The following is a 23,924-nucleotide window of genomic DNA, read 5'->3' on the forward strand; positions in this document are numbered from 1 at the left end:
ACTGCCACTCCATCACATCCCCAATACAGAAATAAGTGGCTGACACTATACAGTAGTTAGGCTCCTCTCCTCTGCATGACAACTCCTGTCTAGATTGTCAGTGGACGTGTGCTGTATTGCTTGTCTTTCAGTGACTCTCCTTTTTTGTCACTTTTAACAATTTGTCTGTTGTTCAGATTGTGTTGTGTCTGCTTAAACATCCTTTTTATCCCCATTTTCTCATTTTTTTTCCTAAAAGTTTGTAAACCCATTATATCTGCAGCCAAGATGAAAAGTGAAAATATCCCAGTGCTCAATGTTCCAGTAGCTACTGGTGCCAACTCCAGCACTCTGTAACACTGTGAAGTCTCGCACACCAAACCGTTTATTTGAGGACTGCTAACCACACTTCTAACATTAGCCAACCTGCTGTCATAAGCTGATATATCACACAGAAGCATGCACACACACACACACACACACACACACACACACACACACACACACACACACACACACAAACAAACACACACGTTATCCCTGTCACTCACACCTCAGGATGTCATGACGTTTCTCTCATGTGGGATGCTGAAGATAGATGTGTTATATCTGACTGACAGTCTGTGATATGATGACGCGAGTGTGAGCGTAAGTTTGTGTGAGTGTTGGTGTGCATGACTGTACTTGTTATGAAAACTTAAGTTAATAAATTAATTTTCACAGTAAGAATAGGGTGTATTTAAAAAAAGATAAATCAGGACAGAAGGGTCTTTTACTTGCTGTAATCTATAACAGATCACTGGATTAAATCTTGGCATTAGTGAATATGTATTCAGCACAAAAACTGAATCACACTCAGCAATCATAAACCATAGGTATTAAAGACAGACATAAGAATACTAATAACTTCACTCCTACATGTGTGACTTCAGCTTTACAAAACTACATGGGTGAAAATGTTCTGTCATGTTAAAACATATGGCTATATTTTCAGTTCAGTGGGTTTTTTTTCCATGCATTTAGCACTGATGTGGATGTTTGTGTAATAGTGCTGTTCAAAACTGATGAAACTATAAAAGGTTGGAGCAGGGTTTAGAGGGAGGGATCATTTCCTGTCTGTTAGACATACACATGCACATAATCCTCCTGCAAGTTTGTCAGTGTGTAGATGCTTAGTGTTTGTGTGTGGAGTTTATGTGTTTATTTACAGTGCTTACACATCTGATGCCCACTGATATTCACATACTATTTGTCCATGGTCTGTGCAATCAGAGAGCGTACACTGGTGTGTTGATGCCTAATATTAATGTGCTGATCCTAAATTCATATTTTAAACAGGATTGTGAGATATGCAAGAATTCTTACAAAATGTGATATAGTTACTCTAAAATCATATAACTGCTACTATAGAAATTTAAAAAAAAATATGCTGCTTAGTACATCTTTCTTTGATGTCTTTCTAGGAGCAGTCAGTCATTCTGAGACTAGATGCAAAAAGTTTTCTGATGTTTAAGTACCACACTACCCATGTACCTATATGTGGCTTCCCTTTACTTCACTTCAGTTACATGAGACTTTAGTCATTCAACAAAAATTCTAAATGTAACGTATTTGCTTGTTGAAATATATGTGTTGCAAATGCCTCTCGGTTAACACCTAACAGTGTTGGTTTTTATTTTTTATGTTAAATTGTGACATCCTCACAAATGCTGTTTTTTTAAATTGCTGTTGTTTTTTTAACGGACATACACAGTGTACAGTTTTCACAATTTATAGTTTTAAAGAACAATTTTCAATTGTGCTTTTCCTGAGTTCATACGGACAAAAAAAACATTTCTGTCACAAACACGCAAATTACCCATAACATTAGCAAAAGACGTACAGTAAGTGAGAAAAGAACAAAGAATGGGATGTAAAGTGTCAAAGAGATATAGGACGAAGATGTGTGAAGACACAGTTGTGTTGTATATATGCGTACATGTGTGTACATGTATGTATGAGGGACTGTGTGCATCTGCTGTAGGAACAGACCTACCTTTTAGGGTCAAAATTAGAGCCAGGGCTCTGCCAGCCAGTTGTTCATGTTTTACAAGTACTGTAATGGCATTCCAGTTTTAAATACACTGCACTGCTGGACTGTGAAGTCATGTGTGTATGTGTGTGTGTGTGTGTGTGTGGTGTGTATGTGTATGTGTGCGTGTGGTGTATATATGTGTGTGTGTGTGTGTGTGTGTATTTGTGTGTGTGTGTGTGTGTACATTCCTGGCTTAACTTTACAGTTTAAGACACTGTGTAATGCCAAAGATTTGTGTGTATGTGTGTGTGTATTTTAAGCAGGACTGTAAGTCCATTGTGTCAGAGTATTGTAAAGGGCAGAAGGTGAGATGAGAACAAGGATGACATTTAAGCTTCCAGTTTCAGACCAGCTCCTTGGCATACCTCACTGCAATAGTTGTGTTTCAATTACTAAAGTATTTTTAAAAGGCCCTTTATTGTTCTTTTTTTTAATGTTTTCAACAAACAATTCTATCTACATTGTGCTGGATCAACACAATGTGTCAGTGCAGTGTTATATCTATGTAAAGTAGAGTCTTTGCAAAACAAGTCTTTAGATGTTGTTTCTGCACTTCACTTTCAGTTAGTCATCTCCTCCTTACCTCATCCCAACGAACAGACATCATCTTTCAACTCTTTATCTCAGGAGCCTCAGCTTCACATCATTTCGCTCTATCTTATCCACATGATGAGGGAATAGAAACATAAAGGAGTCAGAAGGGAAGAGGAAGAGAATGAAGGTGAAAAATTAATAAGGAAGGAAAACAATGAAACAGAGGTTTAACCAGAAGGAGAGCCAATAATTTATATAGGCTACAAAGAGATAGTAAAGAATTGATCGAAGAAGACAGGGAGCATTTATGTGTTTATAAATGTGATTGAGAGAGAGAGAAAGAGAAAGAAATTGGATGTTTGTTCCCAGTCTGCACTTCAATCAGTCAGAGAGAATAGTCTGCGGCCGTTAAACTTTCCAATTACCTTGAGCAGATGGAACCTGTGAGGATCCATTTAGAGGGTCTGAAATGGTTGTTGTTGTTGTTTACTGTTATCTGCTTTTGACTGTACGACCGCATCACAGAGGGAGTCAAACTGGGAATCTGTTTAATTTGAACATTTTTGTATTTATTTGCAGAGTGTATGATTGGACGTCTGATAGAATATTAATAATATCTGACTGACTGTTTCTTTTGTAGACTGAGGTGAGATTTGTGACCATACTGTTATCATTTTGTATCCAGGCTTGATGTTGGTTTGAAGTATAGAAAAACAAGCCACACATCCCACGATAACCGCTGTGATGTTGAACAAGACTCCGCAAGCTGCTCCGCTGCAGGAGCTCAGTGGCTGACGGTGGAGGACTGTGGTTGATTTAAGCAAGTCCACAGCATGAATGAGCACCACTGTGTGACTGTGGAGCAGAGCGTTGCTGGAAAAGACCATGAATACTTGGTTGACTTTCACGGATGCAGGATTGTCTAAAAAAAAAAAAAAAAAAAAAAAGGAAAAAAAGTGATTTAGCTCTAGCAGACTATATCAAGCAGACCCTGAGGAGGTTTAAGTTTTATGTTAAAACACATAAAACCTCTTTCCACAGTCCATTTTTGCTAGAGTTAATGTTTTATGAGAAAATCTATCTAATTAGGATCTGTTATATTCATTGAGAGTATGAATATAAATGCAAATTGTACCTTTTGCTCCATGTTTTATTAAAGATAGTGTGCGAAAGATTTTTGTGAGGTTGCTATATCAGGGATGAGGGAATGCACACCTTTTTAAATAATAGTGTTAAAATAATGTTTAGCCCTTAAACTGTAAAAAATGTAAGAAACGTACTAGCTTTGCCTCATTTTGAGCCTGAAAAAACCTTGACATGCAATGGTTTACTGAGATTGTATATTTAAGTATTTGTGTTAGTATGTGCAAGGGTAGTTTGCTGTCTCTGTTCACCTGTTTCCTAGCGTGTGCACACATGTTGTCAGCCAGATCTTTACCTTCAGTTCCTCCCCAGTGAGCCTCACTAACCTTGGGATGGAAGGATACTGGAGAGAAAGCGTATGGATGGGAAAAAGGGGAGGAAAAATGGGGAGGAAGGGAAGGAGAGAGAGGGCATCAGAGAGTGTGTGTTCAGGTGTGGGATACGCAAAGATGGATTACCCAACCCAACAGGCAATTTATCACTGTCAGACAGAGAGGGAAGGAGAGAGTGCTGAGAGAGGAAAGAAACAAGGGTAAAGAAAAGAGAGCGAGCCTGAAACAGAGAGAGATGATTCAGAGAGAGCATGGAGGAGAGGAAGAAATAAAGTAGGTGGAGGATGAAAAAGGGGGTTTGGGTTTATGGAGTTATATTTTACTTTATGTAAGATCAGAGACATTCTTATAGCAGGTCAAGTTGATGCTGAACCCTGTCGTTAGAACTGACTGCAGCAGAGCAAAGGAAAGGCTCCTGAAGCATAATATTCCCACATTTAAAAGCCATATATTATTCATCATGTTGAATTTTTTGGTATTCATTTACCAGTGTGGGGCAGTATGTAATAAAACTACACTATTACAGATTATTTTGGTGCTATATGAACTTTGCTCTCATTGTGTAAGACAGGTCACCTCTGAAGTATGGATCCTGTTCGCTGACTATGTGGGACATCTTACTTAGTGGTGTGAAGCCGACTGTAATTTCTCACTGGCAATAATTAGGACCTGACATTTCACCCTCTTATATAAATAGGCAACCCATTTACTGAGGGGCACTAGCAAAGACGAATGTCCCATCTACAGTTGTGTGACAAATGAAAGGAAAACTCAGCTAAATTTGCCTTAGATGTTCGACCATAAGAACAGCGTCATAGGTTTTGGACTGATTCTATACATCTGTGATAAGATGAGGGCCATTCTTCCAAAAGATACCTCCTTATTTGGTGTTTTAATGGTGGTGTTATAAAGTTATTATGAGGGACTGAACTGGAAGGTATGAGGACTCAGAAGGGGGGATTTTAGTCATAAGGGTTTTTATTTTACCCCAAAAGGGAAAAAATCATTTTACAAAGGCCAAAAATCAGGGTCTGGGTCCATAAAAGAAGCAGAGAACTGAACTCCCAATACAACGTAATTTAAGAAACCAGGTGACCTAACACAAAGAGACATAACAAAGTTCAACTGACCTACTGAGAAATAACAAAGGGGACTATGCATGTGTTGTGTGTTCTAAAAGAAAGCTTTTCAATCTTCTGCTCCCACTGCCTGGAACAATTTAGAGCTGGAGCTAAATAATGAAGAAGCTGATCTCTGAATATGTTCAATGTCATTTTAAATGAATGAAGAAAATGAAGAAAAGAATCAATCTGGATGTAGAATTGGGTGCTGTTTTGAGATGCTTTTAAGGAACATGGTTGATTACACTTTTTAGTAGCTGTAACACCTGGTGATGTTTTAGTTTGTGGTTTTTGTATGTTTTGTGTAGATGAATAGCTGAGATTTCTATTTTTCTGTAACCTTCTGCTGCTGGACATTTGCAGAGATATGCAGACATTTTTAATCCTAATTTTCCAGTTTAAATAAAGGTTAACAACAGGGTGATAAATCCAGTCCAACCAAAAAGCAGTGATAGAAAAACACTTAACAACGACAAGATAGTTAATCTAAAGTTTCTAAGCAACATAAGCAACATACTTAAGCATTTCAAGGCAACAAAGGTAAATATAATCTAAATACACTCCAACCCCCTGTCCTGGTGGTGGTTTGGTATGGCCTCATTAATGCTTACTCACATTATAGTGACTGCACCCATGAGTCCATCCTTTACTAACATCAAAAGGATGGTGGCAACACTGAATCCCCAGCACCAGTAACAGAAACAAAAATTAGACACAAAATATAAATGTTGACTAAATTGGGATATTGAATATATAAAAGTTAATTACATGTGTACACAAATAAAAGTATTGCATTTTCAGCAAACAACATAAATATATTGTATGAAATTAACAACTGTGTGTCATCATTTACATGCAATATGAGTATAAAGTTTTCAAATTCAAAAACTTAGAAAACAAAAATGCGTTAGTGTGTAAGGATTATCACTACTGTAAAGTTTTGTGGCTGCAGGTGCAGCAGTCACAGTTGTGTACAAACAAATTGGTCTAAAACGTCCCATTTGGGTTTAACCCTTTCATGGATAGTGGTCACTCCAGTGGACAGCTATTCTACAGCTGTTCTATTATATATTCATGGATTTTATTGTTTTAGTTCCATATCAGCCAACACAGTAGACACCTATGCATCATCCCATACATTGTAATTCATACGATTACTGTAACTTTGCTGTTCTTGATAAATCTGATCTGCACTAACATGTTTTAGAGCAAATCAATTGATTGTTATTGTTAACAGACTAATTAAACATTTTTCTCAAACAAAAAGGTTTTTTTTTTTTTTTTTGCATATTATCTCCATACAGTGAATAATAACTAATATTAGAGTATGTTAAAATGTGACAAAACATCAGATTAGCAGCATTAAAAAAATTTATTTCATACTTTTCACACAGTGTCTCAGTAAATACATGTTTCTTTGCTTCAAAGATTAAATGCAAGATGTCCAGCTGAGTGAATGTTTTTTGCAACTCCATGAAAAATAGGTTCATAAAAATTTTTTTCAATCGCATAGTTTTTTTCAGGCCTAAAGAGGAATAAAAACACTCCAGAAAAATAACTTGATTAGGGTCAAAAAACGGTATTCAAAATCTCCCTGAAGGGACATTTTAGAGACAATTTGACCCACATTTTTATTTTTAAATTCATTTTTACTTTAGTCGGACCATAAGGGATTATCCAAAACAAGGAGCTACTTTATATTGAAATAAATTTTGGAATGGCAATCAATTAAAATTCGCTCTCTGACTGGACATGACTGTGTTTTGACCCATTAAGGTTCTTATAATTCATGCATGAAAGGGTTAAATATGGTGACTATGATGGCTGCAGCTTATGGATGTGAACAATATCATCCTGAAAGAGACTCCCATCAGGGTTTCCTTTCCATCTGTATATTTACTTAAAAATATATCTCTTAAAATATCAGTTGAGTCAGGCATTATTTTCGCATTTATTTACACTCATATGAAGCAGCAAGGAGAAACTGCTAAGATGAACTAATATTTTTACTGAGCAAGTATACAGTAGTGCCATAAAATGTATCCTCCAGAGCCGTCTAAACCTTGTGCAAATACCTCATGTGTAAACTGGCTTTTTTTCATGATGAAATAAAGACGTAGTGAAACCGTCACTAGTTTCTCATCTATATTCAGATAGCAGTGACTTAACACATCGACATAGATTTTATTCATATGCAGCTCTAACAGTTGCAAGCAAATACCTAATTTATAGAGAAGCTATGACGCAGATGGCAGATTAATTTAAAGTGGAGCCGAGTTTACAGTAGAGTTTATATAGTTCATTTAGAGTCAGGCACCACTTGGGAAAACTTCTACATATTGAATGTTTAAGCAGATACTTCATTCACAGCAATATCCATACTGATTTAGATGGCCAACTAATAAAAGCCACTCTTCCAGCCAGTTCATTTACACTGTAGCATTTACAACACCCATTGAACTCCACATACACAACACTTGTTAAGACTGCATGAGAGCGTGACAGAAGGAGGGAGGAAAAAGGGAGACAGCCTTGTATAGTTGGTCTGATTTGATCATCGCATCTGTTTTCAGTCTTTATACCTTCTTTGATTTGGTTTAGCTTCCCACTTCACACACATACACACTGGTCAAGCAGTTTTATTTTTGTATATGTGTGCATGTGTATGGACAGTGGAGAAAACAGAATGTCTAATGAGTACTTAACCCAGGATAATCCATGGCAACATCCAGACAGCCAATTAATTAAAGCTGTCACTCCCAAACACTGGCTGCATGAATGTAGCCTCTGGCAGCCGACAGACCAAACCACGTCATCAAAATGATGCTTCAAAGACTCTCTGAAGGCCTCTTAAAGACCTTCATACTGACCCTGCTTCATCAGAGCCTCCCTCCCATATTCATTTAAAGAAATAGCATCTCAAAGATGATCAACAAAACACAGCGTATAGAGACAATAAAGACAGTCCAGATATGAGTGTCTGTTCCACAGTTAAAGGTGGAGCCATTTTAATCCATCACACTTTATCATGGAACTCAGCCAATATGTCTTCATGGTCCACTTACTGTGACTTGGATCAAATCCATACAACCCAATTTCAGCCAGTCAGCAACAGACAGACACCTCTGGATTTTGGGGATTTTATGTCTTCTGAAGGGAACTGCAGATAGATTTTTTTCTTGAGTCTTTCTCTCACTCTACCTTTAAGTTACACATAGGGCTGGGTGATCTCGTGATCTTTTATTGGTATCGATTGTAATTTGGCATTACAAAGATTGTAAAGGTCATGTCAATAACAAAGGAAATGGTGTCAAAACTCTCCTACTCAGAAAACATTTGTTTTAAATGGCCAGTTCATTAGTGTAATTACAGTATTTTACAAAGAGTCACACTAACCTAAGGGTTTGCTCATGAGGTTATTTCAGTCCATTTAATACTTTAACTTCTAACCACACTAGTGTTTGGTTTTAGTCTGCATTAACTACAGGTGTAACTTCTGGACTCGAGCATGCATTGAGTCTGATGTACAATGGTGCTTTAGACTTACGTTAGAATGTGAAAATGTGACTGATTCATTCTCAAACTCCAGCAGAACAAATGAGTCTGCCACAGACTAATAAATGGAAACAGTGCAGCTGTCACAGATGAATGACCAGGAAAATGTGGACTTGGTTTTATGTCATCTCAGTATTGAAAACGATGCAAAAATGCCACAGAGATAATGACAAAGAAAGCTGTCACATACAGCCTAGGCTTTCAGAAACTAAAGAAAACTAGAGGAAAAGTTGTTAATTTGGTTGGAACTCAAATTTTATAAGCAGTGAGAAAAACATGATTGAAATTTTGGATAGGGATCATTATATAATCTTTTGGCCAGATCCTCCAGCTCTAGTCACACATACAGAATACACAAAATACTCACCTGGCAAATTAGTTTGAGACCTCTCAGTTTATTATTAATTTCCAAGGGCTATAATCAGTGAACACAAACCAAAATTCCTCTGGATGCCATTGGCAGACCTGCAACCAAAAAGGCAATTATTGTCACTGAATTACATGGGGAAAAAACTGTTCTTATAGTGGGGCTAGGCAGCCTGCTATAGGCTATTTCATGTTGCATTCAGGGGGAAGTCCTTCTGAATATGAAGAGCGCCAGACTCATCTGCCAAATGTGTCTGGTTCCAGGGCTACAGGCTAGTGTGTGTGTTTCTGCTTGTGCCAAAGTGTCTTGTGGGTGCTATTACACCTTATACCTGCTTTATTATCAATTGTATATTTGTCTCACAAAGATGTAGTGGATTATTCAGTGCAGATACTTTACGCATAAATGTTCTCATACAATAGGTGCACATAAACACACTAAAAGTCTCCAGTGAGGCAGAATGCAGCAGGTGATTTACATCCCCTATAGCTAGTTAGTTGTGTGCACTAATTAATTTCTGCATTGCCATGGCAACAAACATTTGAGTGTGTTTTCTTTGTTATTAATATTGGGTGTCATCATCACAAGGGAGTATGATCTTGTGTGCAGACATACGTGTGTGTCTATTAATCTGTATGTTATGCGTAAGTCATTTTATGTGTGTGTATGTGTGTGTGTCATTGTGCGCATGTGTGCAGAATAGGTTACCATCATGTTCTAACCAATCTAGTTACAGCTACACTCATTATAGCTTCATATGAAGGAATGACCAATTAAAAAGGTGATTAAACCAGACATGCATTAGAGAAAGTAGTGGGGGAGGGCACATGTAATAAATGACACAGAGAGAAGAAACCAACTGGGGTCCCTAAGTTATTTGTCACTGAAGGGAAACAAAAAGAAACTAAGGGAAGGTTCTGGGGAGGCTGGGGGCCATTTCCTTTACATCTAGACTCACTAGTTCTTACCGCTATTGTTTCATTTTCTGTTTTGGATTATTTCTGCTCAGAGGTGCCTCTCAGCCAGTATTACCTACATCCACACACTGAGTTGATCCAATACAGCACTTTATTTAGCTATATTCACCTATTTCTGTTTCCTTACACAGTATCAATTATTAATCTTATCTTAATTTAGACATTCTTCACATGCTTGTCTTTACATATTGTTTCCTCTTGCTTGTAAATATTTTTGGATGAATAAGGAAGTATGTGTGGAAAAGCTGTTATTACATATTTTCATCTACATGTCTGAGGATACACATGGTAGATGAATGACAAGCCTTCACACCTGAGAGAAAAATGTTGAAAAAGAGAGATTAGGAGTGACTGAAGGTGTGTGTTTTGGAGAGATAGTGAGGAGGACCTGTGTGTGACCTCTGTCACTGTAACATTTTTTATGCGTGGGCGTCCATGTTTGGCCTGTGTGTGATGTCATTTATAACCTCTATGTTATTGACCTTGCTCCTGCACAGACACCAGACTCAATCACTCACATCTACACATACACACTATCATTCTTCATCAGGAGACCAATGTGCGGATCATACGCCACCAACAGACTTGAAATTTATAGTATTCTCTTCGCGGTCTCTTTCCTATTTTCTCTTTTGGCTCGTTTCCATGTGTCATTTTTCATCATCCCTTTATCATTTTCTCACACTGCCACCTTTTAGCGAGTGCTTGTCTCTTGTCGGAGCAGGTGCATGCAACCGGCTGCATCTCTTCTGCATGATTTCACTGATCCCAGACCTGCTGAGAAATGCATGTGTGTAAATATTATGCAGTGTATACAAGAGAAAGTGGAGGTGGAATGAATGAGAGATGAGAGGAGGTAATGAGTATGGAGGTAGAGGAAAGGTTTACCTTCACTGGTCACTCATCTGGAACTGATTGCACACACATACACTGCACACGCACATAGCAATAAAACATCCATCCTAGTTAATCGACTCTTCTCCTCCTTTTCTCCTTCCCTCTTCTTATACCACTGTACTGGGGAAAGAAATGGCAGGAGCTGTTATGGTTTTGGGTTTTCATTCCTCTATCCTGTTCTTGTTAATGTGATATTTCAGGAATGCCTGGACAAAATTTCCTAAAATTTGGTGCATATGTTCAGACAAATGTTCCTTTGAGCTCATGACAACATGTTTTTGACCATTACTGAAGAATTCATATACAGTACTATTATGACACATTTTCACACTAGGGGTGGGAATTGTAGAGTTACTGACAATATGACACTATACAACCATGATACATTGCCTTTATAATGATTTTAGTGAAACTCATTGATTCCATGGGGCTTGATATATTGCTGGACAGTCCTCTACTGTATCTGTGTAACAGAAGAATTAAAAAATATTTAATTAAACATTTTTTAGAGAAGTAATTTAGTGCTTCTTTAAAAAATACACAGCAACATCCATGTCCTCATGGGTTTTAATAAAAATATCAATGTTTGGTATCAGGGGTACATGATACAGTATAATCCAAAATCAATATTTTGTGTCAAGACATATTTGTAGTGAAGATAGGTTTTTAAAAAGTTTAATATTGATCATCAACAGTAATAAATCTAACATTTAAGGGTGTAACAGGATAGAATTGGGAAGTCATGGCATTTTCACTATCGTAGTCATAAGAGCCAACTGATACAGATGTTTCCACACTGATAAATCAGTCTGTCTAGACATGTGTTCTACTTTATGCCCAGTCTGTTATCATTTTATTTTTTTAATCATACTTTTAATGTAGGATTGTAACCTTGTTCCCATTTTAATGATGTTGGATATAGACTGCTGTTTATGCAGTCTTATACTGTATGTGCAAGACGTTGTTTGGTTTGCATGAGAATGACCATTAGCGGCTGGATTTCGCTGAGGAGGCTTGAGGCAGAGATCCATCTCAAACCAACCAAAGTGTTTGTGTCACCCACAATCAAAAACAAACAAGAAATACAACTATGAGTAGGGCTTTCATTACAGTGTAAATGCCTATTTACTCAATCCTCACCTCACTATGCACATACAAACACACACAGAGTGAAGAACAAACAAAAAATTGCCTTTTCTCATCAAATCTGTCATAGCAGCCTTTTCCACTTTGTCCAGTCTTCAAGCACCCACTCACCCTCACACATTTATCGTCATTACTATACAGACTGATTGTCAGCAAACTAAGAGTCACAGAGGTCAATGTTCAGTTAGCTTTCCCCCTCACTTCATCTTTCTACCACTCACTCTATCCTTGCAGGTTAAGGCCGAGGATGCATTTGTCTACTTTTGTAGGAGGAAATGAATCACGTACATAGACAATCTGTGCTGCTGAGAGTGAGTAAGTCACTCATAGAATACTGATGAATACAGAGGTGAAGGGAAGTCTAGAAGAGATGAAAATGTTGGATGACAAAAAGGAGGAAAGGGGAAGAAAGTGACAGAAGTTCAGACATTCTTATCTAACAACAGTCTCATTAAATTTGAAATAAATCCAGTAATCCTTTGAATATCTCAAAATCCTTGAAGGTTTGATTTAGAAAACAAAATTACTTCTGATAAGATTTCTTCAGCAGTGCTCATGTCTAGGATTAGGTAACAAGATTCAGTTTCTCTTTTCTACGCCTCTCACTCTTTTCCAAAAAACGTGGTTCTCATTTTCTTCATCCTTTTTTCGATCAGGCACTTTGGCTGCTCCCCAAATCTTGTCTAATTTAGAACAACAGGGCCCTCATCTCAAGGGCCGAACACTGCATCCACTTCATCACTCCTTTGGTTTCCTGTCTTCTGTGTGTGTTTGAGTGTGTGACAGGGAGATAGAGAGGAGCGGAAACAAGCCAGGAGAGATTAAATGCTTCTTTTTCCACAAAATTTTGGCATAGATTTGAGTTTTCCAGTTTTTCCAAACAGGAAAAGTAAAGCTACTATTTAGCATTCGGAAGACTGCTTCATAATATCGTTGCTGTGGTTTGTTTTATCCACTTTACATCAACACATGTGACAATAACTGACCTAGACAGACAGAGATGAAATTTGTAAACTGTATAGACTAAGATTAAGTGTTGAGCAATGAATGAGGTCTTCTGATTAAAACTGACATTACACAGTTTCAGTGCAGTTATAGTAAGGTTTGGCATCCATAAAAGTGTTAGATATCAGTCTTAGAAATGGTCTGATTTTCTCAATGTGTCATTTTAGACATTGTAGAAGAGAAGAGAGAGACATGCCTTTTGTTAATGGTCTGAATGCAAGTAGCAACCACTGCACATATTGTATTAAGAGCAAACTTAATCTCTCACACGCTTTTTCTTGCTTTTCTCTATTATTACAGTTCTATGAAAGATTCAGTCGGAAGGAGTCATGATATGAAAAAAAAAATCCATTTTGCACCGAGCATGAAATGTGTCATAACCCCTCGGCTAGGCGGAACTATTAACCATACAATGAAAATTGAATAAATGCATATATAAATAGTTAATGGCATTTAGAATTTGCCTCCACCTCAGTTTTCTTTAATCCAGTCTGTCTCCACTCATACATGTCTGCAAACATGTTTTTTGTTTGAGAAGGAGAAGAACCAGTAGCTTTTTTTATGTAGCCTGGAGTATGTGTGTTGTCTAATGCCAGCTAGTAGTATGCGTGTTTGCGCTCTTGGCTGCATATGTGTGTGTATGTCTTAAAACCATGTACTATTCGTTATGCTACTTAGTTTGCCCGTATAACAAGGCAGTCTTTATCCATAAATACACACATACACACACAGACACACACACATCACTTACATGCCCGCCAAGGTTTTAGCTCCTGCTATGCGTGCATGTGTGTATCTTGTGGTCTTGTGGTTTGTTGACATAGCCTAAAAGGCACCTCTCAGATTGAGAGGTTGCATTTTTCTATTAGATGAAATGTTACTTTGTGTGGACGTTCGTATACAGAAGGTATATTGATTGAGTATAGGTAACAGGCTTCCTATTGATGGAGGATAGCAGTTTGTGTGTGGCACAGTATGGTACAGTCACTCTCTTTTTCTTACTAACAGCGCTCAGTCCATTATTAGTATAAGGGCCACCAAAGAGTCCGACCACACACACAGGCACACATCCAAATACACACAGTGTTTCCACTAAGATGCATTGGGATAATGAATTGATTTACTCTCCTGTAGACTTAATCCAACCTTTATCTAACCTGTGAACAACCCTTAACCCTAGAATTAAAAGCTACTTATTCAGTTCCTCATATTTGTGTAATGTGAAAATGTATCCATAGGTCCTTTGAGCAGCCTGCTTATTACTATTCAGAGGTACACTTCAGTTTTGTGGTGACCTCTGGTATTTTTATCCCACATCATCAAACTGTGACATGTAGGGAACATGAGAGAAGAAGGCCACGTTGGAGATTTCAGTGTATAGTGACAAACTCCAAAGACGAAGATTTAGGTGGATGTAGGGGAATGATTATCCTGTGGACCAGTGTTCATTTCCCATTTCACACCAAAATGAAATGACATTACTTTAAAACCATGTCCATGTGTTTATTTTTACCCCGCCCCCCTTGAAGGGGAGGCAAGGGGTATTGTTTTTAGTTTGGTTTGTTTTTGTTTGTTAACACTCCAGCAGCAAACTATTGGTTGAATACATACCAAATTGGGTTTATAGCTTGCCAGTGACACAGAATAGATGTGGTTACATTTTGGGAAAAGTAGATCAAACTTCAAATTTTCTATGAATTTTGAAAATCTTTTTTTCCCCATTTACTTACAGTTGGTGAAATTTCAGATGTCTGTAGCAGCAACACTGTTGCTTGAATTAATACCAAATTGGGTTTATAGATTGCCAGTGACTCAGAGTAGATGTCAATAGATTTTGGGAAAAGTAGGTCAAAGTCTAAATGTTTTAGGAATTTTTTTAATCTTTTTTTTTTTTTCCCCGTTTATTTATAATGGGCGAAATTTCACAAGTCTGTAGCAGTAAAACTATTGGTTGAAGTCATACCAAATTGGGTTTATAGATTGCCAATGACCCAGAATAGATGTGCTTACATTTTGGGAAAAGTAGATAAAAGTTCGATTTTTTAATGAATTTTTTTTAATGTTTTTTTTTTTTTTTTCTCCCAGTCATTTATTATGGGTGAAATATCAAATGTCTATAAAAACATCAATTTTGTTGAGGCAATTGACACGCTGATCAGCACATGCATAGACATGATGACATCAGCTGGATCAATGCCAAAATAAGCTACAATACGTATGAGGGGCGGGCTTTGTTGTACCTCATATAACATTTTTATTCCAGCTGTGAGCATCTAGCCATGTTGTTCGCCTAAACCAAACTTTATCTGTGGCATTGCCTGAATCCAACAGTAGTAGGGTGACCTGGCCAAAAGATCATAGAATGATATTTTGAGGTAGAATCATGATCCATGACCTGAATCACATATTTCTTACCTCTTAGAAAATGTGGGTGAGTTACAACCAAACAGTGTTTCCTCTAGTTTTCTGTAGTTTTTGGAGGATTAGAATGTGTGTGATAGCATTTTGTTGTTGCTGTCCGAACAGTACTTTTTCATAACTTTGGACTGACATTACTACAATATTTTGACAATATCTAGATGAAGTAATACCTGTACGTTTTCCGACATACAGTACATTTATGACAGCTGTAGTGTTTCTCTAAATCATGACACATTTAGATTTATCATGAGCTAAGAGTGTGAGATCACCCTACCCCAATTTTAACAATATCTAGTATTTTCTGTCATTTGATATGCTATCTACATCCACTATTTTGATAGTGTCTCCTATAAATCTGCAAACATTTACATTATGTCATTAGCACTTAACCTATTTTGTTGTTTAGGTGTGAAGACATGTTGAAGTTCTGTAAATGAAATATAGAAATTAATAAAATGACTAAGTATTCAGTTTAATACAGTTAAAATAGAAATAAAACACTTATAAACAGTGGTAAATGTGTTGTTACATCAGCTGTGCTACCATCTACCTGTCAGTCACTTGTTATTTATCCACATGCCCTGTTTTTTTTTCCTTCTCTGTCAATCACTTGTCTCTGTCTAAATACCTGAGCGTCCAAATCTGTGAAGAAATAACCTGTGTCCATCACAAAGCTATTGATTGGAACATACATAGACATACACATACAAATTCTGCATCTCCATAGCTCATGTATTGATTAAGCTTCAACAAACAAAGAGTGGCTACCCATCACTTTGATTAATACTGTACATATACAACCTCATACCTGGCATGATGTACAGAGATATTCAAATAGGCCCCTTGGAGAATATTATGTCTTCATTTTAGACTACTATGAATCAAGATATGCTGTAAGAGCCTTGTCTGTAGACTACCATTGTACTCTCATACATTAGCTAGTCTTGTCTTTTTCTAAGCAATCAGATGTAAAATGTGTTGAGATATTGAAACAGCTGCACATGTACACTTATGTAAAACTAGGGTTAGATTTTTCTCTGTGTTTGAGACGATACTGAATGTAATGGAGCTGTTTTGAAGATGGAGGAACGCTTCGTAATAGCAGTCATTCAAGAGAAAGTGCTCTCAAAACATATCTTATTTGTATGTGGGTAAAAAAAATAGCATAACAATAGCAAAAAAATAAAGGAATACAGTTGTTTTTATGTGGTCTTCACTAACTTACGCTGGTTAAAATGGGCCGAGATGATTTTTTTTTTACGTTCAAAATTCAAATAGGTGTAATTATCACTTGTGCAGAAAAGGGCGAGGGCCTCCACTGATACCTGGCTGCAGTGTAACAGAGGAGGTGGATGAAAACTGGAAGGTAATTACAGTCATCAAGTGAGCTGACACCACCTACCACAGATGTTTTGTTGAATTACAGAGCTGCTAAGCAGACATACCATCGCTGATAACACAGTGACGCTACACCTACGCTTAAGCTGACAATTAGCTCACATGGTCATGCTCAGTCATTTTAATCTGTCCATCAGTCTAGGGGCCTCGACTAAAGCCCACGTTTTATTAGAAAAAGAAAAAAAGTTTCCATTTAATGACCTTCCGTGACATAAAGAGATTAGTGCTTTGTGTGGTAATTTGAAAAAAAAATATTTTTAGTGGGGTCACATGAGGTTTAAACACAGATCTGTATCTGGTGGTGTGCATGTGTTTGCTTGTTAACTTTGATTTTTCGAGTCATGGCAGGAGATTTAGAGTGGCTTTGCTCTGTCCGAGTGGCTCCAATTAGTCTGGAAAAACTCAATGTGTTCATGCAGCTACACAATCACATAAAACATGAACAGTACAGATAAGTGCACAAACAAATTGGACAAATATCCTGCTTTTTTACACACATAGAAACACTTCACAATTGCTCTGATGCACGCATACATATACAGATTCAACAACCAACACTGGTAAGGCTTACAAGGGTGAGACAAAGAAAGGAAAGAGGACAAGAAGTAGTTTCTATTGTGTCTGTACACTCAACTGTGTGATGTGTATGTTCACCATTTTGTTTTATTTCCCTTGAATTGTACAAATAAAATAAGAAATAAGAAGGTTTGTATGTTCAGATATTTTTCAATAAAGATATACTCCTATTCAGTATTATAACTTTACAAAGAAATAGAACACAGCATATACAGGGGTTGGACAAAATAATGGAAACACCTTAAAAAATCAACAAAATAAAATTTAATATGGTGTAGGTCCGCCTTTTGCGGCAATTACAGCCTCAATTCTCCGAGGTATTGATTCATACAACTTGTGAATTGTTTCCAAAGGAATTTTAAGCCATTCTTCAGTTAGAATACCCTCCAACTCTTTTAGAGACGATGACGGTGGAAATCGACGTCTTACTTGAATCTCTAAAACTGATCATAAATGCTCAATAATGTTGAGGTCTGGGGACTGTGCCGGCCATACGAGAGGCTCAACTTCATTAGAATGTTCCTCATGCCATTCTTTAACAATTCTAGCTGTATGGATTGGGGCATTATCATCTTGAGGTGAAGGTGTTTCCATTATTTTGTCCAACCCCTGTACATATTACTGAGTTATTATTCCTGTTACTTTTTGCTATCAATATTAGAGAATTTTACTTCCCAAACTATTAAACTTTTTTCCTGAATATGGCTGTTTTTAACACTAGAACCACAAGGAAAATCCAAAGAAGTCATACAGTCATATAGTGATGTGCAAACCATGTACTCTGTACTTATGTTGGTAAAGCCCCATGTCTTCCTATTAAATTATCTGAGAATACTGTAATATGCTGATTAAAATAGGACTTAGGAAAAGGAAATGAATCATCGATCGAGAGATAGGCAAATATTTTAAAATATGTTTGTGTAGTTGTTTAGAACATTTGATGTCTTAAAGATTATAATGTAAAATGTGGTCTCGTAGTACATGTTTAAAGGCCCCCATTTATAAGCTGAGGACTGCTTCTGGGGTGTCTTATTACAAAATTTACTTTGTTGATGAATTGTTAATTTTAATAATTGCTTGTAATAATTATGTAATAAAAAATAAAAACATAAAAAAATATATAAAAATATTAATACACAATTTCTAGTCCACAAAAATGTTCTTTGTCATTGTATTAATTATGTGTCTTCACTATGAAATGGCTCAAGTCATAACATGAGGCTGTCTAGTTTTGTAATTAGAGTATCTTTAAGAACACAAATTACTTTAACTGGATGTCAGTTCAAACAGTCTAAAATTACAGTGAAAATGGGTGATAGAGGAAAATTGTATATTTGTTAGTTAATGATAGACAAAAGAGTAACGTCTTTTAGATCACAAACAAACAGCTTATGAAAAATAACATGTTAGATCATAGATGGTCCAAAAATCAGTACATTTCTATGTGGTAAATTTGACCTGGTGGCTGTTACAGGTATAAAGGCCCATATTTTTAAACTGAATTTATCTTGATTTTGTTAAACACTATGCATTGTTTTAGGAAGTCAAAAGCATCATGACCTTGAACATTTGAATAAATGTACTTTAATTAAAAAGAAAAAAAAAATACAGGTAAATTTGACCCATTAGTTTGTTCTAGTGTTAACAGGGTGATCCCCAGTTAGAAAGCCTTGTAGAAGACATGAAAATACCACTTCTACAGACCTGACCATATTTTTATATAAGTAACAGATTTCTTATTGATAGAGGAAGCCTGTAACTAAATGATTATTTATTTATAGTGTGTCAGTAGTACATGTCCCTCTATGGTAAAAGAACAATAGTAGATGTTAGCAACAGCCTGGTGATGAGTTGTACAGGACAAGAATGAGTGGCTTTTGTGAACAAAATAACAAGGCAGTATGGGTAATAATGTAATAAATCTAAACCACAAACAATCATGCAAATCCAGTTACTCTGACCAAGCTTTGTCCTCATACCAAACCCATGACCAGAGTATACATCTGTCAGTCTAAATTCTCTAGGAGTTGTTTCTGTGAGATAAAAGTTAAAATCTCATATCATGCTTTACCAATTGAGCTACTGAGGGAAAAGAATATGCTTTAAAATAAATAGATGAACTGCATATGACCACCACCATGTGTGGATTACAAGAAGAATGCTGTTTATGTGCGATTCCCTGTGATTAATTTTGAAATGGATGTAAACGAACAAGAAATACTTCCTTCATGTTTTTGCTGTTTTTGTGTCTTCTCATTGATTTGTTGCCTTTTTATGGAATTCATTTATTGATGTATGAATATATATAGCTACTAAACTCTTGGATATCAGAAAAAGTCATTGTTGTTGTTTCATATTTGCTGGAATTGTTATACCACGATACTTAGCAGATGATTCAGTTGTGATTCAATGTTACATCATTCATTTATTGCACACATTGTCAGGCACTTTGGAAATTTCATGTTGAGAAGCCAAATGAGAACAGGGAAAGAGGGGGAGGAAAAATAGAAGGTCACTTGTTTTCATTTCTGTGTTGGGAGACTCTCCTGGCTCCCAGCCTCTGTCACACTTTCACCCCGAGACCCTGAGGATGTAGTTTGTGCGAACATTATTGTGTGTGTACTTGAGTTTGCACTTCAGTGTGTGTACACAGCTTTACAAATCATACCCCCAGGCTATACTGCTGTGTTTCTTGGATTTTCTATAAATATTCAGAGTCATGACTTGCTTAGTATGCCTATCATTTTTTCCTACTCCTGATGTCTGCTTCATTCTCTATCTAGTATACCTCAAAACATGCTTTGCTTGCTTACATGTATTCCTCCAGATACTGACCAACCATCTGGTTTTCTTTTTTTCCTTACAGGATCCCTCCTTCTCTCTCCTCCTTCATGATAAGCTGCAGGTGCCCAACAGTTCACGCCGGGCGTGGAATGAACGTGACAGCCGCTGTGACGTCTGTTCCACTCACCTCACTCAGCTCAAACAGGAAGCTGTGCGCATGGTCCTCACTCTTGATCAATGGGACTTGTCTCCCACTTCATCACCTCCTGCCCTGACAGGCCGATATGGATCTCCAGGTCCAATGGGAGCATCTGGAGCACCTGGAGGCCCTGGATCTCGGGAGTGGCCTCCTCCTTTCCTTCCATCATCTTCCTCATCTACAGCTGCTGTTTCACACCCTTCATACCCGTCCTCTCAGTCACCTTCCCCGAGCCCCAGCCAGACTCCCACCCCCAGCCCGAGTCATGGATCATCCAACTCCAGCCATGGGAGTCCTTCAGTGGGGCAAACTCCAAACTCTGCTCCCACAAACCCGCAACCTCAAGGTCCTGGGAACAGACAGGGGTTGAAGCCCAGCTCTCTGGGACTTGGTAGTGGAGCAGACAGACGGAATGGGTCCCCCAGTTCAGTAAAAGCAGCTGGAGCACAACAGCAAGTTGGAGTGAACAGTCCTGGCAATAATAGTGGTAGTAATAATGGGAGTACAGCAGCTGCACAGATACATCAGCACCTAAACCGAAATAATGGAGGAGTTACACTCTATCCATACCAGGTATGTAAAAGTATGAATGAGTATGTGTGTTGGAAATACTGTAATACCATGGGAGCTGACAAATAAACCAAATCTGGTTTGATAATTTCATTAACATAATTTACAATCTACTGCTCTTAACTACTTGAGGCGCTTGTTCCTTATTCCCATCTGTGCACCTTTACTACACTATATCTCTATATGCAGTTTTTACTCCAGTCTCTACATTTCTGTAGCAGCTGTAGTACAATTTTTCTTTTCATTCTTGTCCAATCAAAACCACATTTCTCCAAATGTATTCATTTTGGATAGTTGTGATAAACTCATGGATGAAGTTTTCCTCTATGGGTAAAGAAATTCTGGTTTTTAGCCAATTAAATTCTTTAAAAACCCATTTGAATTCACTAGAAAAGCAGAGAACAGAGAAATACTGAGAGTATTTGATGATTTTATAGAATATGATGCATTTCTGCCTACTGTTAATAAAACAGTTAACAGTTAAATCTCAGAATGTAACGTATAATATCCAATTCAATATCTATTATAAAATGAACCCAAAAACATGATGTAGAATACTAAAACACTGTCAGAGACCATTTTAACAGCACTGACTGATTTAAGTAAAGGACCTGAATATTTCTTCTATCTCTTCATATGTTGATGTAATTCTGACTGACAGGATGTGCACCCTTTGAATTTTTCTGCATTTAAGTGAGCCTATTGTATTGTGACCATGTTAGACATTATCCGCTGACATCGCCTGACACCTACTATAATATGTTCATCACATCGACAAGCAGCATCTCCTCTGCCCACCTCAACCACTGAGTTTGCATTAAAAATTAATAAGATTAGCTGACTGTTAAGATCCACTGAAAGAACCAAGCATCACATCTAGACTATCAAGGTAGAGCAGTAAATCATATGAGAATATCGTATTGATATGGTACAAACTGCAGAAGTGACTCCAATGAAAAAGCAAGACAAAGGGAGATGTTTTGGGATGAGACAGGAAGAGAGAGAGTATCATTAGGAAAACAAGGAGGATGGAAGGAGGGAGAAAATGCCTCAGGTGATGAGTGGTCTAGAGGTGTGGGGAAGGAGGCAGGAGAGCTGGGACTCCGGGGTAGAACCAGAGGGGTGTGTGTGCGTGTATGCGCGTGTGTGTGTACAAACGTGTTCTACAGATGTAATAATTCATACAGTTATAATTAGGACTCATGGGACACTATGTCACACACCCCCAGTACCCTTTCACTCTTTCACTTTCTTACACATTTATACCTCTCTTTCTCTTTGCTTATTCTTCATTCCTTGTTCTTCCCTTATTCCTTAGTATTTTTACCATCTTTCTTATGTGCATGTTTCATATTCACCACTTCTTCAAAATTATATTCAGTCCAACGCCTGAATCAGATAAAGAGATATAGAGATGTAGGTGGAAATGACTTTGTACAATCTCACGAATGGTTGTGGTATCTTGTCATACTTGTCACAAATAGGACTTCTTTATATTCTGAGATGAAAAACAGAAAATGAAAATGTCAAATTGCAATGGATGAATTTCAATAGATTTTCTTAATTAAAACATTATTATTTACCTCATTTTCATATTATTCTCCTGCACTAGTGCTCCTCAATTGATCTGTGCAGGAGATGACGTGTAACATCCATGTTGTGTTATCAGTCTGCGCTGTATCTGTATTTGTGTGTTTGTGGATATTTGCATTAACATACCTTACATGTCAGTATGTCAGCGTTGATGTGCATGACTGGGCATGGGGAGGATACTGTGGCAACATGAGAGTAGGTGAAGGAAAGGCAGGGAGGAGTTTGTGCATGTTCTGTGCAGATTGTCTTATTTATATGCATATATTGTATGCTAATATGCATGTTTTTTGTTTTTATGATTGCAAACTACTCGTGCCATGTAGTTTAACAAGAGGCAGCCAGAGACATCAATAGGTACTGAGAATTACCTATGGATGATCACGTTTTATGTATGCTCAGTAAACCTGAAGAACAGCTTGGTCTTTGTTGCTAATGTCGTAATATTGCCTTTGCTGCTAAGGGTACACGTGATGTTCACAGTACAAAAACATAAAGCAAGAAAATATTCTCTTTCTCCAAATTTTGCAGGTATATCCTGTTGACAATAACCTAGAGGAAAATAATGAATAAATAAAATAAACAATTAAAATTCTTAAAGCAGCGTATGACTTTCATCACAAATTTTTTTTCAAATTTGTAAAACCCAGTGATAGTCTAATTATCTCTAATCCATTAGTCTTTCTGTGCTTACGCATCTGAATCACTTTCCTTACGGTGAACAACTTTGAAGATGACATGATAACATGATGATGATGATGAAGATAACAAAACGAAGATTCTGCAAGAATCACACAAAGTAAAATTACACAGTTCACCAGGTTGTTTTAAAGAATGAGTACTCATTCAATACTCAATACTCATTCTTTAAAACAACACTGGTGGACTGGTCGCTGCATGGAATTCCCATTCCCACAATACACTTCGTAACAAAACTCCCGAAAAGGCCCGAGTCATGTTTCAGTTTGTTATGTAAACAAGTGGACTGTGTTTATGATGAAATCATCTTCAAAGTTGTTCACCATGAGGGAAGTGATTCAGGTGTGTAAGCACAGAAAGACTAATGGATTAGTGATAATTAGGCCATCATTGGGTTTTACAAATTTGAAAAAAATTTGTGATGAAAGTGATACACTGCTTTAACTGGACATATAACAATAACTAGACTAGCAAAAACGGCAAGTTGATAGAACCAATATTTTGGGAGATAACAGTACTTTTGGAATACAGTAGCCTTACAATCACGTTGCTGTACC

The 23,924-nt window shown here is 37.2% G+C and overlaps 1 protein-coding gene across 1 annotated transcript in view; it reads left to right on the plus strand.

Annotated features, from left to right (window-relative positions):
* The window catches only part of kif26ba (kinesin family member 26Ba), a 103,572-nt gene that overhangs the window by 12,563 nt on the left and 67,085 nt on the right, over window positions 1-23,924 (plus strand). The window contains exon 3 of the mRNA XM_030130322.1: window positions 20,392-21,081. Coding sequence (XP_029986182.1) covers window positions 20,392-21,081 — 690 coding nt within the window. The remainder of the gene's footprint in view (window positions 1-20,391; window positions 21,082-23,924) is intronic.

The sequence above is a fragment of the Sphaeramia orbicularis genome, chromosome 3, assembly GCF_902148855.1.
Source record: "Sphaeramia orbicularis chromosome 3, fSphaOr1.1, whole genome shotgun sequence".
Taxonomy (NCBI): Eukaryota; Metazoa; Chordata; class Actinopteri; order Kurtiformes; family Apogonidae; genus Sphaeramia; species Sphaeramia orbicularis.